The sequence below is a fragment of the Delphinapterus leucas genome, chromosome 1 (genome assembly GCF_059928025.1).
Source record: "Delphinapterus leucas isolate spDelLeu-1000000601 "Yukka" chromosome 1, BTC_Dleu_Yukka2, whole genome shotgun sequence".
Classification (NCBI taxonomy): domain Eukaryota; kingdom Metazoa; phylum Chordata; class Mammalia; order Artiodactyla; family Monodontidae; genus Delphinapterus; species Delphinapterus leucas.
Window position 1 is genome coordinate 81,667,251 of NC_143129.1, and position 13,395 is coordinate 81,680,645.

Consider the following 13,395-nt stretch of genomic DNA (forward strand, 5'->3'; position numbering starts at 1 on the left):
AATAAATAAATAAAGTAAATAAATTTATTTTAAAAAAAGAGAGAGAGAATGAGCTCCGAAGGCAGACTGTCTGACTTTGGATCCTGATTCCAGCACTAATTAACAATGTAACTGTGGACAAGTCCCTTCACCTCTCCAAATCTGTTTCCTTGTCTATAAAATGGAGGCAATAATAGTTCCTACTTCCAACCGAGGTGTTTAACATTTGGTCTGGTATCTGGCACACAGTTAACAAATAAATTTTAGCTGTTATTAGAAAACCTTCCTGCCAGTATATCCTTATTTCCCCAACTCTGCGATCCTCTGGGTTCCCCCGCTACCCACAGAAGCTGGTAGTAGGGAAATGGAAGCTGCAAAGGGCGATGGTCATGAAATCAGGCAACACTGCTGTCCTCTTTACAAAAGCACAATGACGATGAGACTGGAGAACTATAAGTCAGGACTATAAATATACTGATAGTTTTGGGTGTAACATATCTGCTGTGCAAAACAAAATACTGTACTCCATTCAAAGGGTGGTTACCCTTGAGTCTGTGACCTCTGAAATTAGATGCACCGCTTGGTCTGTTCCTGCATTTTTCATGGCAGAGGGTTCATTGCTTTCATCTGATTCATGACCTTAAAAAGCCTTAACTAAGAGAGTGAAGAACCCTTGACCTCTCAGTACAATGTTCTCTGAGGAGAAAAAATTCATGTGGGCATCCAGCACCCCCCTGGGGAAGTTAGTCAGAATTCCAATGTTCACTGACTGCAGAACTTTGGGGATGCAAAGGCATTAGCAACTCTTTGGAAGGAGATAAAGTACACTCGGGAAACCTAGGAACACTACGGGCACTTTAGCTTAACGTGGTACAGCTACTGAGGTTTGGCGGCCTCCATCAATGAGGAATGTGAGCCCGTGTTTGCAGGTTTCTTGTGAGTATCTTCATGCGTGTTGGCTGGTGAGGGCTGGGGGGAATGGTTCAACTTGTTTTTCATCAAAAGGGGATAATGTGAGCTTACAGCGAACTTCCATCACTACTACCTATAATTTTCTAGTTATTTTATCATCCATTGAATCTTTTCTTCCTGCAGCTCTGACGACCGAAGGCAAAACTGAAACACGGAAGGAGAAAGCAAAAGCAAAGAAAGCTCCAGAAGGAGGCGAGCACCCGGTCTTTCGTCCTGCGGTCCCTTTAAGAGAAGAACCTCTTGGGACCGGCAGTCCCAACCGACCCCAGTTTTAACCGAAACCTAACCCGGACTTCCCCCTCTTGACTCAAATAAGACCAACTTTGGATTTTCCCTCCCCTATTGACCAATCAGATTCTGTTACCAGGCAGACTTTAGCTGCCGCCGGTGCGAGCCCGGCGCCTTCTGTCTCCGGGTGGCAGCAACAACCAATGGTAGAACAGGCCGTCCTAGTATCTAGGCAGATCGGGGCTGTTCCAGCCATTCAGAAAAAAGAAAATAAAGCAACGCACGAGCCCGCTGGGCCAGGACCGTGGGGCTGGGCTGGAGTGAAGGTGGCTGCGAGGTAGTTTCTCTTTCTCCCTTACCTTTATTGTTGCTTGTGTTGGAAGGCGACTATTCAAAGGTAGGGAGGGCGCAATATGAGTTGGGAGGAGAGCAGAAAAAGATTTTGCCTGTATTTTCAACTGCTTCTTCACCCATGTGCACGTGCCCCGAATCTGGGACCCCATTCCCCCAACCGGGTTTCCTACGCCCAGCCCAGGAGTTCCGCTACCCTGAACCCCTCACTTTGCAGCAACGCGGGATTGGATGGAGGGGGAAGGGAGGGAGGTGGGGGCGCGCATCAGGATGGGATGTTGAGGGAGATGACGTAGAGGCCGGCGACGTGGGGAGGGGAGCTGCGGGGGAAGCCGTGGCGAGATTAAGTAATGAGAACTTGGGCCCAGTTTTTTCCAAGCCTGGAAGGGCAGAAAATGTTCGTATCCTTTCTGACCTCCCAGGCAAATTCAGTGGTGAGGAGCATATTAGAGAATTAAACAACTTTGTCTTGTGGTTGTTATTGTTGTTTTTGAGGGGAAGGAGGGCAGTATGGGGTCAGAGGCAGAAATGAAATTTTCTTTCTAACGTGGATTCCCAATCGCCCCTATCTCTTCCTTTACAGTTTTCCACATTTAGGAGACTGCAGAAAGGTGAGGCAGATAGAATGGAGATGGCAAAGATCTCTGGGTATATATGGCCCTGGAGAAGTAATGGAATAATTTCTAATTTTTGGAGAAGGCGAGTTTTAGAAAAAGACCACTGGGGAAATTTGGAGGCTTTCTTTCTATTTTTCTATCTTTCTGGGTAGAGAGATGAGGAGTGCCCTGGGGCCTTGGGGTGGGGTGGGGGGGGAGTTAAATCTTCTTGTCCTGTCTTCTCCCAACTCCAGCCCTCATGCCGGGATGGCAGAAGATGAACCTGATGCTAAGAGCCCAAAGACTGGGGGAAGGGCCCCCTCAGGTAGTGCTGAGGCAGGGGAACCCACCACCCTCCTTCAGAGGCTCCGAGGTACCATTTCGTAAGTACTCATCACCACCTCTAAACCTCGTTCCGGACCTGGGGATAGATCCCTGTAACACTTCACTTCCTCTGTAGATGATCTCCCCCTCCCAAGCAAGTGCATCTGACCAGGGGAGATTCTTCAACATGGTAGCAGTTCTTGAGCACCTGCTAGGCTTTTCAGACCTCTTTCTCTCCCTGGCAGTCAGACATAGGGATGGGGAAAAATCTTGTGTATGACCTCCAGCTTTCTCCTCTTCTCCACAGCAAGGCCGTGCAGAACAAAGTAGAGGGAATCCTGGTGAGTATTCTGGGGAAGAGGGCAACAGGGAGACAGAATTGGTGGGAGATGAGGATGGTGAGGATATGGGTAAGAAAGGTTTATGCGAGTCAGTGTTGTCTACCCTGTCAGAAGATAATTGGCCTTGCAACTTGCTATCACTTTGACCTGGAGCATCTCACTTCATCTCTGTGACCTCTTGTGTAGAAGCCAATATAAATAAAATCAGAGGTGGTCCCCTCCGCTCCCCTTCTCACCTTGGTAGCCCCTAAGGGCTCCTCAGGGAACAGTGAACGCACAGCCTCAAATCATTTCTAAGGTCCTTTGTCAGCCTGCCAGTCACTACGTCAGCTGAACTTTTTAGTGAGGATCAGAGGGTCCTACCTTGGGTCCTTCTTGGCCTTATTATTTCGCCTGTCTCTGTTCCTCCCTACCTCAGCAAGATGTACAGAAATTCTCAGACAACGACAAGCTGTATCTCTACCTTCAGCTCCCCTCAGGGCCCAGTACTGGAGACAAAAGGTAGGTTTGGTGCTAGAATTGTAGATATCAGAGGTTCTGATTCTTTTTTTTTTTTTTTTTTTTTGCGGTACGCGAGCCTCTCACTGTTGTGGCCTCTCCCGTGGCGGAGCACAGGCTCCGGAAGCGCAGGCTCAGCGGCCATGGCTCACGGGCCTAGCCGCTCCGCGGCATGTGGGATCTTCCTGGACCGGGGTACGAACCCGTGTACCCTGCATCTGCAGGCGGACTCTCAACCACTGCGCCACCAGCGAAGCCCAGAGGTTCTGATTCTTAAAGAAAGGCTCCCTAAAAATAGGCAGGGTGAATAGGAATCCTCATAACAGTATCCTTAGTGGGGAAGAAAAGTCCCTGACCTGCCTTGGTTTACCAGGGAAAGGTGGATTCTGGATGAACTGATTCAGTCCAGCACTACTGAGGTGATAATCTGGATAGAACCAGGGCAACTGTTGGGATGTTAGTAATACTTGTCTCTTTTACTTCTCTTGCAGCTCAGAGCCAAGTACACTCAGCAATGAGGAGTACATGTATGCTTATAGGTGGATCCGCAACCACCTAGAAGAGCATACTGACACCTGCCTGCCAAAACAAAGTGTTTATGATGCCTATCGGTGGGTGGATGGGGGCTGGGTGGGATGGTGGGCACAGGACTACCCCCTCATCCCTGGAGAGCTCCCTGCCTTGATAGAGCCTGACTTCTTAAAGGGTTTCCCAACCTTCATCCCCAGGGACCCTCTGAACCCACTCCCAAACCTCCCTCTCTGAGTATCTTCCCACTCTGTCCCCCACGCACTCAGGAAGTACTGTGAGAGTCTTGCCTGTTGCCGCCCACTCAGCACAGCCAACTTTGGCAAAATCATCAGAGAGATCTTCCCTGACATCAAAGCCCGAAGGCTTGGTGGCCGGGGCCAGTCCAAGTATCCTTGACTGGAGAGGTTGTGCTAGAGGACCTGGGGAGGAAAACTTAGTATGTGAAGGGACAGGACTGGAAACAGCCCAACCTTTCTAAGGGGCTTGGAGACCCCCATGTGTTGGTTGCCTCTTAACTTAAACGTCAGATATTGCTACAGTGGCATACGAAGGAAGACCTTGGTGTCTATGCCGCCCTTGCCCGGACTTGACCTAAAGGGCTCTGAGAGTGTAAGTAACAACCCTCCGACTGCACTCTTCTCTCCAAGGTAGAAGTCAGAGGACTTTGGGAGATGTTTTGAGGCCTGACACAGCCTAGGTCATTCTGCACACAGTTTCTGGGTATATAGGACATGCCCTTCTGCCTACCCTACGGCTGAGGCAGAGGAGGGAGAGAATTTGTGGGTTTCTGGGATGGGTTGATAGAGGCTACTCCCATCCCTAGTCTGGTCTTACTTATGGTCAACACTGTGTCTGAGAGGGGTGGAGGGTCCTTTGTTCAGAGTGTGATTGGGCGTGTCCTTCCCCCCTGCAGCCAGAAATGGGCCCAGAAGTAACCCCAGCACCTCGGGATGAACTGGTTGAAGCAGCCTGTGCCCTGACCTGTGACTGGGCAGAGCGAATCCTGAAACGGTCCTTCAGTTCCATCGTTGAGGTCGCCCGCTTCCTGCTACAGCAGCATCTCATCTCTGCCCGATCTGCACACGCCAATGTGCTCAAGGCTATGGGGCTTGCTGGTGAGTGGACCCCCTCTTATGTTCTGAGAAACCCTCAGCCACTTTCAACCTCAAAGGCCCTCCCACATCCTAGGATAGAGACACCTTGGATTTGCCTTCTATTCCTAGAGAGTCTTCTAGCACATACCTTAGACCACCTTCTTTCCCCTGCCTCTACCAGTCAGTCAATCAGAATCGCCTCCCTCCTCCATTCTGTTTCCTCCTCACCTTGTTACCTTTTCTGGCACCTCTGCAGAAGAGGATGAACACGCCCCTCGGGAACGGTCATCTAAATCCAAGAATGGTGTAGAGAATCTGGAGGGCGGAGCCCATAAGAGACCAGAGAGACAGGCCCAGGTGAGGAAGTTGATGCCCTTGACCTGGCTCCCCTGGGTTGGGGGTTTAGTATATCCTTCACCCAGTGGGTCCAGTACTTTTTCACCCCCTGTGTCTGTATTTCCTCCGCTGTCCAGTCTTCCCACTTTTTGTGTTCTTCTCTTTACTTTTTAGCCTCCTAAGGAGCTGGACCCCCGGGCTGGGGCTGGCCCCCCACCACGCGGAGAGCGAAAGAAGAGTGTAGTGGAGAGCCCAGCGCCAGCAGCCAATAACCCACAGGTTAATGCCCTAGTGGCCCGGCTGCCTCTGCTTCTCCCTCGGGCCCCTCGCTCGCTTATTCCACCAATCCGAGTCTCTCCACCCGTCCTGGCCCCCAAGCTTTCTTCAAGCACTCTGAAAATGGCTACACTGCCTCTGCCCCCTAGAGCTGGGGGACCCCAAGCAGCTGTGCCCATCATTAACATGATCTTACCAACTGTTCCTGCTTTGCCCGGACCTGGGCCTGGGCCTGGGCCTGGGCCAGCTCCGCCTGGGGGGCTCACTCAGCCGAGGGGCACAGAGAACAGGGAAGCGGGCATAGGGGGTGACCCGGGGCCCCATGGCAAGGGTGTGAAGAGGACAGCTGAAGCACCTGTGAGTGAGGCCAGTGGGCAGGACCCACCAGCTAAAGCAACAAAGCAGGATATAGAGGCTACAGGAAGTGACGCCAAAAGAAAACGGGGGCGCCCTCGAAAACAATCAGGTGGAAGTAGGGAAAGGAATTCTACCCCTGACAAGTCAGCAGCTGCTGTGGACTCTGCCCAGCCCTCAAGGCGACCGCTGGAGACGTGGGCCTCTGGAGGGGAAGGCAACTCAGCTGGAGGGTCAGAGAGGCCAGGGCCAATGGGAGAGGCTGAGAAGGAGACGCTTGCCCGAGGTCAGGCGGATGGCGCTGTTTCCAGAGGAGGAAGGGGCCCCAGTTCCCGGCATGCCAAAGAAGCAGAAGATAAAATTCCTCCTGTCACCCCGAAAGTGAGTGTCATCAAGGGCAGTAGAAGCCAAAAGGAGGCTCTTCATTTGGTCAAGGGAGAGGTAGACACTGCAGCACAGGGTAATAAAGACTTAAAGGGGCATGTGCTTCAAAGCTCCTTACCCCATGAGTGAAAAGACCCCAAAGCAACACCCCCATGATAGGTACGTGGGGAAGAGTGCTATGTTAACTCTACCTGTCTGCCTAGTAGAGGCCCTTCTTTGCACTTGCTTCTCACTTGGCTCTTCATTCTCTTCTGTATAGACAGCTGAGGCACCCTGTCTTGCATAGTGCCTGGTTCTTGCCTCTTACCTTTCTAGCTCAATACCCTTGGCTTTAGAGTCACTAATAAATCTGTACTGACCATCTTACCTGGATCCCTGTGCTATCCTGTGGAAATATAGGGATGGAGTATGATGAATGTATAGTTGAGGCATCTTTCCATTTTAAATCATAGAAAACCTAACTCAAACTGGCCTAAAAATAAAAATTTATTGGCTCATGTGACTGGAAAGTCCAGAGGTAGTGCTGGCTCCAGGTAAAGCTGATCCAGTGGCTCAGTATGTCTCTAAATACGTGATTGATTTTCTTACCCTACTGTTCTACCTTCTGTAGGATCAAGCCTGGTCCACCTCATGGCTGCCAGCACTCCTAGGATTACATGTTTTCCTCATTTATGTCCAGCCAGAAAGAGAGGGCATCTTTGTGCCAGGAATTGTAGCAAAAGCCCTAAGATTCACTCTGGTTAGGCCAGCCTGGGTCACATGCCTGCCCCTAACCAATCACTGTGGCCAGGAGTTTGGTAAATGCTAGTTTGCTTATTTATTCTACATCATGGACTGTACCTTTTGAAAAATGGGCAGGATCAGCCTCCTTAGAATCACATAGATCCCTAAATGGAAACTGGGAGTGGGGAGTTCCTGGAGAGACAGCTGACACCTAGCCACTGCTATGAAGTACCTGTGGTTTTAGCTTGCTAGGCTGAGACCAGCTATACCTGCTTCTTCTTTTCCAAATAGTCTTGCATTTTCCTTACTGCAGCTATAATCTCTTTCCTCTTGTTCCAGTCTCAGAAGGAATGAGAGGGAAATCATTCTTCTTTAGGGACTATCTCTTTAGTCTCGTTTAGATGACAGTCCCCTTTCTTTACATCTCAGAGGTGGATATCCTTCCCTTTCCTGTTTCCGAATTTTAGGTTTCTCCTCATTCCTGCTTCCCTGTCCCCCACCCTACTGCCTCTTTCACCATGTAGAGTGAAAGATTTACTCCCTAGTCGTTTTATTAAATTCATTCTGTATCCACCAGGTGTCAGTCTCTTGTCATGTACGTGTCAGGACTTAGCCAGGATTGTGGGGCTTAGGCTATGTGTATGGAAGGGGGTAGCTGCACATATCAGGGAGCACCAGTAGGAAGGGAATCCAGGTATGTATTTGGAAAAAGCAGTAAACCAGCTGATATTACTTGAGGACCTACTGTGTCTTCTGCATAGGGTAGCTTCTGTCAGGGATTCTCAGTTTTCTTTCAGGGAGCCTTCATTCATTTGTTCATTTATTTCCAGCATTGCAGATTTTCAAAAATTATAATATGTAATGTTTGATATCTATAAAGAATATATTTAAAATGGATAAATTATGAAGCATAATAATTAAATGACCCATCACCCAATTTGTACATTAAAACATTAGAAATACCATTGAATTTCTTGTGTTCTTCCCCTGTCCTATCCTTCTGCTTCTCCCTAGAGGTAACCACTATCCTTAATTTCGTGTTTATTAATTACCTGCCATATATATATATATATATATATATATATATATATATAGCTTTCCATATATGTATATATTCTTTAAAAATGTATTGTTGTTTTGCTTTTTAGCTTTACAAAATTTTATTCCCTAATACTCCCCTGTGGTTTGCTTGTTTTTTTCACTTAACATTATTTCTAAGATTCATCCATGTTGTTGTAGATAGCTATTATTTGTTCATTTTTATCCATATAATATTTCAAGTGCATAAACCACAATTTACCCATCCACCTATCAGTGGACATTTGGGTTGTTCCCAGTTTTTTGCTGTTACAAATGATGCTGCTACTAACATTCTTGTACAGGTTAGTGCCTTTGTCTTTATTTTTATTTATTTATTTTTTGGCCATGTTGGGTCTTCATTGCTGCGTGCAGGCTTCCTCTAGTTGTGGTGAGCAGGGGCTACTCTTCGTTGCAGTGCACGGGCTTCTCATTGCGGTGGCGCTGAGGAGCATGGGCTCTAGGCACGTGGGCTTCAGTAGTTGTGGCACACGGCCTCAGTAGTTGTGGCTCACGGGCTCTAGAGCACAGTCTCAGTAGTTGTGGTGCACGGGCTTAGTTGCTCCGCGGCAAGTGGGATCTTCCTGGACCAGGGGTCAAACCTGTGTCCCCTGCATTGGCAGGCAGATTCTTAACCACTGTGCCACCAGGGAAGTCCCAGTGCCTTTGTTTTTAGTAAGATTTCTAAGATGGTTCCTTTGGTCTGTACACCCTCTGAGTTGGAGACTGTTCCCTCTTGTCTCATTCTCTAAAAGGGTTTACATCAGATTGAAATGAACTGTCCCTTGAAATTTTGATAAAACTTACTTGGTAAGCCCTCTGAACCTGGCATTTTTTTGTGGGAAATATTTTAACTATTGATTTAATTTCTTTAATAATTATAGGCTATTTGGGCTTTCTATTTCTTCTTGAGTCAATTTAGGTAAAATGTTTTTCTAGAATTTTGAGCATTTTATGTCATTTTTTTAAAATGAAATTTATTCCATGTTCCTTTTTGCCTCTGCTCCCTGGGTAGTTGTGTCCTCCTTTTCATTTCTTCTGTTTACTTGCACCTTCCTTTTTCCCCCCTTGACCAACTACACCAGACATTTATTTTACTTGTCTGATTTTAGCTGCCACTTTGGGCTTTGTTGATCCTCTGCCTTATATATTTGTTTTCCACTTCATTAATTATGAATCTTATCTATAGTATTTCCTTCTGCTTTCTTTAGATTTAATTTTAGGTTCTTTTACAACATCTTAATTTTAATCTTAATCTAATTAATTTTCAAGCTGTCTTTTTTCTATTATAAATTTTAAAAGACCCACTTCCCTATATTCTCCAAATTTTTCTGTTTAAAGTATTTAAATTATTACTTAGTTCTAAGAATATTTAAATTACATTTATGACTTTTTTGATTCATGATTTAGAAAAGTTTTATAAATTTCCAAAATCTGGATATTTAAAATTTTATCTTTTTGATACTGATTTTCAGTTTAATCACTTGTGCTTAGAAAATGTGGTCTCTATGATACCAATTCTTTGAAGTTTGTTGGGAGTGTTATTTTATATTCTGTAACTTACCTTGGATATCTAAATCTGTTGTTTTGTTTTCTGCTGACTCCTGCCCATGGCAGCTTATTTCCTTGTATATTTTGTATTTTAGTATTTTGAGCTCCTATTTTGAGTTCTTAATCTTAGATTAATATTCCTTAATCTAAGGGAATCCAGTAGGCCTAAATTGGGTGTACTTTCCTCCAGAGAGGATATGCATTTGTTTCTGCCAGGAGACAAAGGGTGCTCCTTACCTGGGACTGTGTTAGCCCCTTCAAGAGTCCCAATTTGGGCTTCTCTGGTGGTGCAGTGGTTAAGAATTTGCCTGCCAATGCAGGGGACACGGGTTCGAGCCCTGGTCTGGGAAGATCCCACATGCTGCGGAACAGCTAAGCCCGCGAGCCACAACTACTGAGCCCGTGTGCCACAGCTACTGAAGCCCGCGCGCCTAGAGCCCGAGCTCCGCAACAAGAGAAGCCACTGCTATAAGAAGCCTGCACACCACAACGAAGAGTAGCCCCTACTTGCCGCAACTACAGAAAGCCCACACGCAGCAACGGAAACCCAATGCAGCCAAAAATAAATAAAATAAAATCTATCTTTAAAAAAGAAAAAAGGGTCCCCATTTAATTCAGGAGTCCCAGGTTTTCTCCCCTGCTTTGGCCAGGTCCAGGGCTTAGCCTCTGTTCACAATAATGATACTGGCATTTGTCCCCAGGGCAAGCCAGCTTCTCCTACTGCACGTTACTCATCCTTCATAAGGTTTCAGCTCAAAGTTATTTTTCCTTCCTCTAGTGATCTCTTCTACTTTCTGATGAGGCCAGCGATGTGCTAAACATTATGTTTGCTGGAATTTATCCAGGATCCAGTTGTATTCTAATGGGACAGCCCTTTTTCTTCTCCGTGCTGCCAGAAGTAGGAGTCCATTACTGTGGTTTTGACATTTCCCGTCTTGTTTTTTAAGACCTAGGCACTTGTTGAAAGCTAGTTGACTTAGGCACTGTCTTCAAGTCAATAGTGATCATAGCACAGTGTGAGTTACGTTAGCAGTAAGCACAGAGAGCTGTGGGAGCCCAGAGGAATAGCATATAGATCAGAAATGACTTCCTAGTAAAGATGGGTAGGACAAGTCTAATTCATAAAGCAAGGACAGAACAACAGAAGACATGGTAAAAAGAACTAAATCATGATACTCATTCTGCTGCATAAGAGGTGTAAATTCAAAGAGATTGAGTAATTTGGGAAGGCTTCATGGAAGAGGTAGGCTTGAGTTAAGCCTTTAAGGTAAGTAGAGCTTAAATAGATAAAAAAGAGGAGGGCATTCCAGGAAAAGCACGGGTTTGGGCATAAGGGACGTGAGCAAAGACATGGCAGTACAACCCAGTAAAGACACCTGGCAGAAGGGAGGTGTGTGAACAAGAGTGAGAAACTGGAAGAACACACAACCATTGAATGAATGGTTGAAAGTTACCCGTTGATTGAATGAATGAATGAATGAAAGGTATGAAGTTTGCATTAGAGGATGGAGGAACTGAAGTCAAATAGAACCAGCCAGGCAGCTGTTGCCATTATCCACATGGGTGGAGATGAGGGACTGGACCAGGCTGCTGACATGTTAGAGATCATAGGCATATGGAAAAATAAACCACTGGTGCTAGAATAGATAGAAGCATCCAAGGAAATATTGCCCTTACCATGACTGGGTTTGGGGATGTATCCATTCACTTTGGGAGTCAAGACCACTGGGTGATTTTGAGATTTACATGAATATTAGGGGGCTTTTAAGTAGCCTATTTTAAATCTTTACCCTATTTTAAAAATCTAACATGAAACAAGTTAATCTTCTGTAGTTCAGGCAATCTTCAGTTTATTAGATGAAGTGCTAAACTAAGGTTTTGGGGACTGCCTACTGCTTCCTCCCTACCATTCCCTATTCTCTCCCCAATACCCTGTTCCCCACTCCCATTGTTGTCTTTTTTCATTTTAGCCGTATCGTAAATTGTTAGAGGTAATTTATAATTTACTAAAATTTGAAATAATCTTTTGCTATTGAACCAAGTCAAACTCAATATGTTTAGTCTATGGCCTCAAATAAATGAATTTATTGTTTATTTTTGTGGGTAGCAATCAATTTTCTTAATAAAATCAAAGCAAATACCACATGCTAAACGGAGGAATTAATGTCATTATATATTTGTCTAAGTATTTTGTCTCATGTTGTGGTTCATCAGTAGGCCTAAGTCCTTTGTCTAGGATCATCCTGCTAGCTGCATCCCATGAGGTAAAGCTAATCTTAACATATATATATATATATATATATATATATATATATATATATAATGCAGTATTTCTTAAGAAATGTTCATGAAGAAGCATTTGCTTACTGGAAAGAGCATGAATTCAGTTCAAATCTTAGCTTTACCAGTTTCCATATGATTTTGAACACTTAGTCCAGTTTTTTCAAACGAATCAAAAATAGATCGCAACTCATTAGTGGGTTGTGAAACTGATTTAGCAGGGTGCAAAACAGTGTTTTTAAAAAGTGAAATAAAATAGAATAGAAAATATCAGCATGCATTGACTATAGTAAGGGTAAGTATTGTTTCATGAAACCTTTATTTCAGTGAAGACGTGTCTATGTGCTCTTCGGTGGTCCTGATTATAAAATCTATTTCTTACTGTGGGTTGAAGTAAAACAGTTTCAAAAAAACAATGACTTAACCATTCTGAAGCTCAGTCTCCATAAAATAAAATCTCTTTCACAGGGTTGTAAGGAATAAATGAGGTAACGTTTGTATTCATACACAGTAGGAGCCCACAAGCAATAACTGCTAGTAGCTTCTTTTTCTTTTCTCTGAAGAAAAGCCCATAATATCTATGGTTCGGGAGAAAAATTACTCTTTATAATTTCTTTAACCATAGGGGTGTTTAAAATATAACTGGAGCTGTATTATGACCTGGGTCCTCTAGTTTTACCAACTTTTGATGAAGAAGCCAACTTCTTTCCCCAGTTTGATGACATTTAAATAAATAAATGACATTACTTGACGCTGTTGGTACTTTCCTGCCCTCACACCCCAAGGTGCCACATGCGTACATGCTTTCGCACCAAAGTAAGAGGCTTCACGTGCATACAGGACAGTATGGGGTTCCTATAGAGTCACCATGTACATGGGTCATCCATGTACAACCATCTATACCTGTAGCAGCTCCCTGGGACCTAAGATAGAGGTAAGTGGTGTTTTTTTCTATCGAAAGAGAATCTAAAAAATAGTTTGTGTGGTGAGGAATTTTAGAGAATATTATAAATGTTATGTTTTTAAATTAAATATGGGAAACAATAGCATTCAGTTTTATAATCTGACAAGGAGACAGGAGAAAAGAAGAAAAGCAAACAGGAAGGGAGGGGAATAACAGTCAAAACATTTGTTTGTAAATATTTTATTAATTCATTTAAGAAAGATAACTATTTTCCCAGAACAACTACGACAACAAACAATCAGACAATTGGCCCTGTTCTGCATTTTTGGAAATCTAATGCTTGACTCGATTCTCGTATCTGCTTCTGCATTCAATCTGTTGCTGTATCAACAAACATAAACATTTTTTCCTGTGGTAGAAACTAAGGATAGAGCTAGGATACAAAGATAAATCGTTTCCTGCCTTGAGGAGCTCAGACTAGAGGAGGTTGGAGACCCAGAAATAGAGGGAAACAAAGAAAATTCCAAAAGAAGGCAGAAAGACAAAGTCATAAAGAGATGCACAGAAATTTACACATAAGAGCCCTTAGAGCTATG

At 44.8% G+C, this 13,395-nt stretch overlaps 1 protein-coding gene across 4 annotated transcripts; it reads left to right on the forward strand.

The window, feature by feature from the left end:
• The first annotated feature begins 1,367 nt into the window (after positions 1 to 1,367).
• Positions 1,368 to 11,709, forward strand: RFX5 (regulatory factor X5). Of its 4 annotated transcripts, none has more exons than XM_089915686.1 (11): positions 1,368 to 1,516; positions 2,381 to 2,509; positions 2,758 to 2,791; positions 3,210 to 3,292; positions 3,781 to 3,900; positions 4,087 to 4,206; positions 4,348 to 4,429; positions 4,734 to 4,935; positions 5,171 to 5,271; positions 5,425 to 6,261; positions 9,936 to 11,709. In XM_089915686.1, the coding sequence occupies exons 1-11, from the start codon at positions 1,383 to 1,385 to the stop codon at positions 10,011 to 10,013; spliced, it is 1,920 nt and encodes a 639-aa protein (XP_089771812.1). In that variant the 5' UTR covers positions 1,368 to 1,382; the 3' UTR covers positions 10,014 to 11,709. The 4 variants fall into 4 exon arrangements, with proteins under 4 accessions (XP_089771812.1, XP_089771815.1, XP_022419951.2 ...); XM_089915689.1 differs by having other exon boundaries at positions 5,425 to 5,529; XM_022564243.3 differs by lacking the exon at positions 9,936 to 11,709 and having other exon boundaries at positions 5,425 to 7,952.
• Positions 11,710 to 13,395: the final 1,686 nt, after the last annotated feature.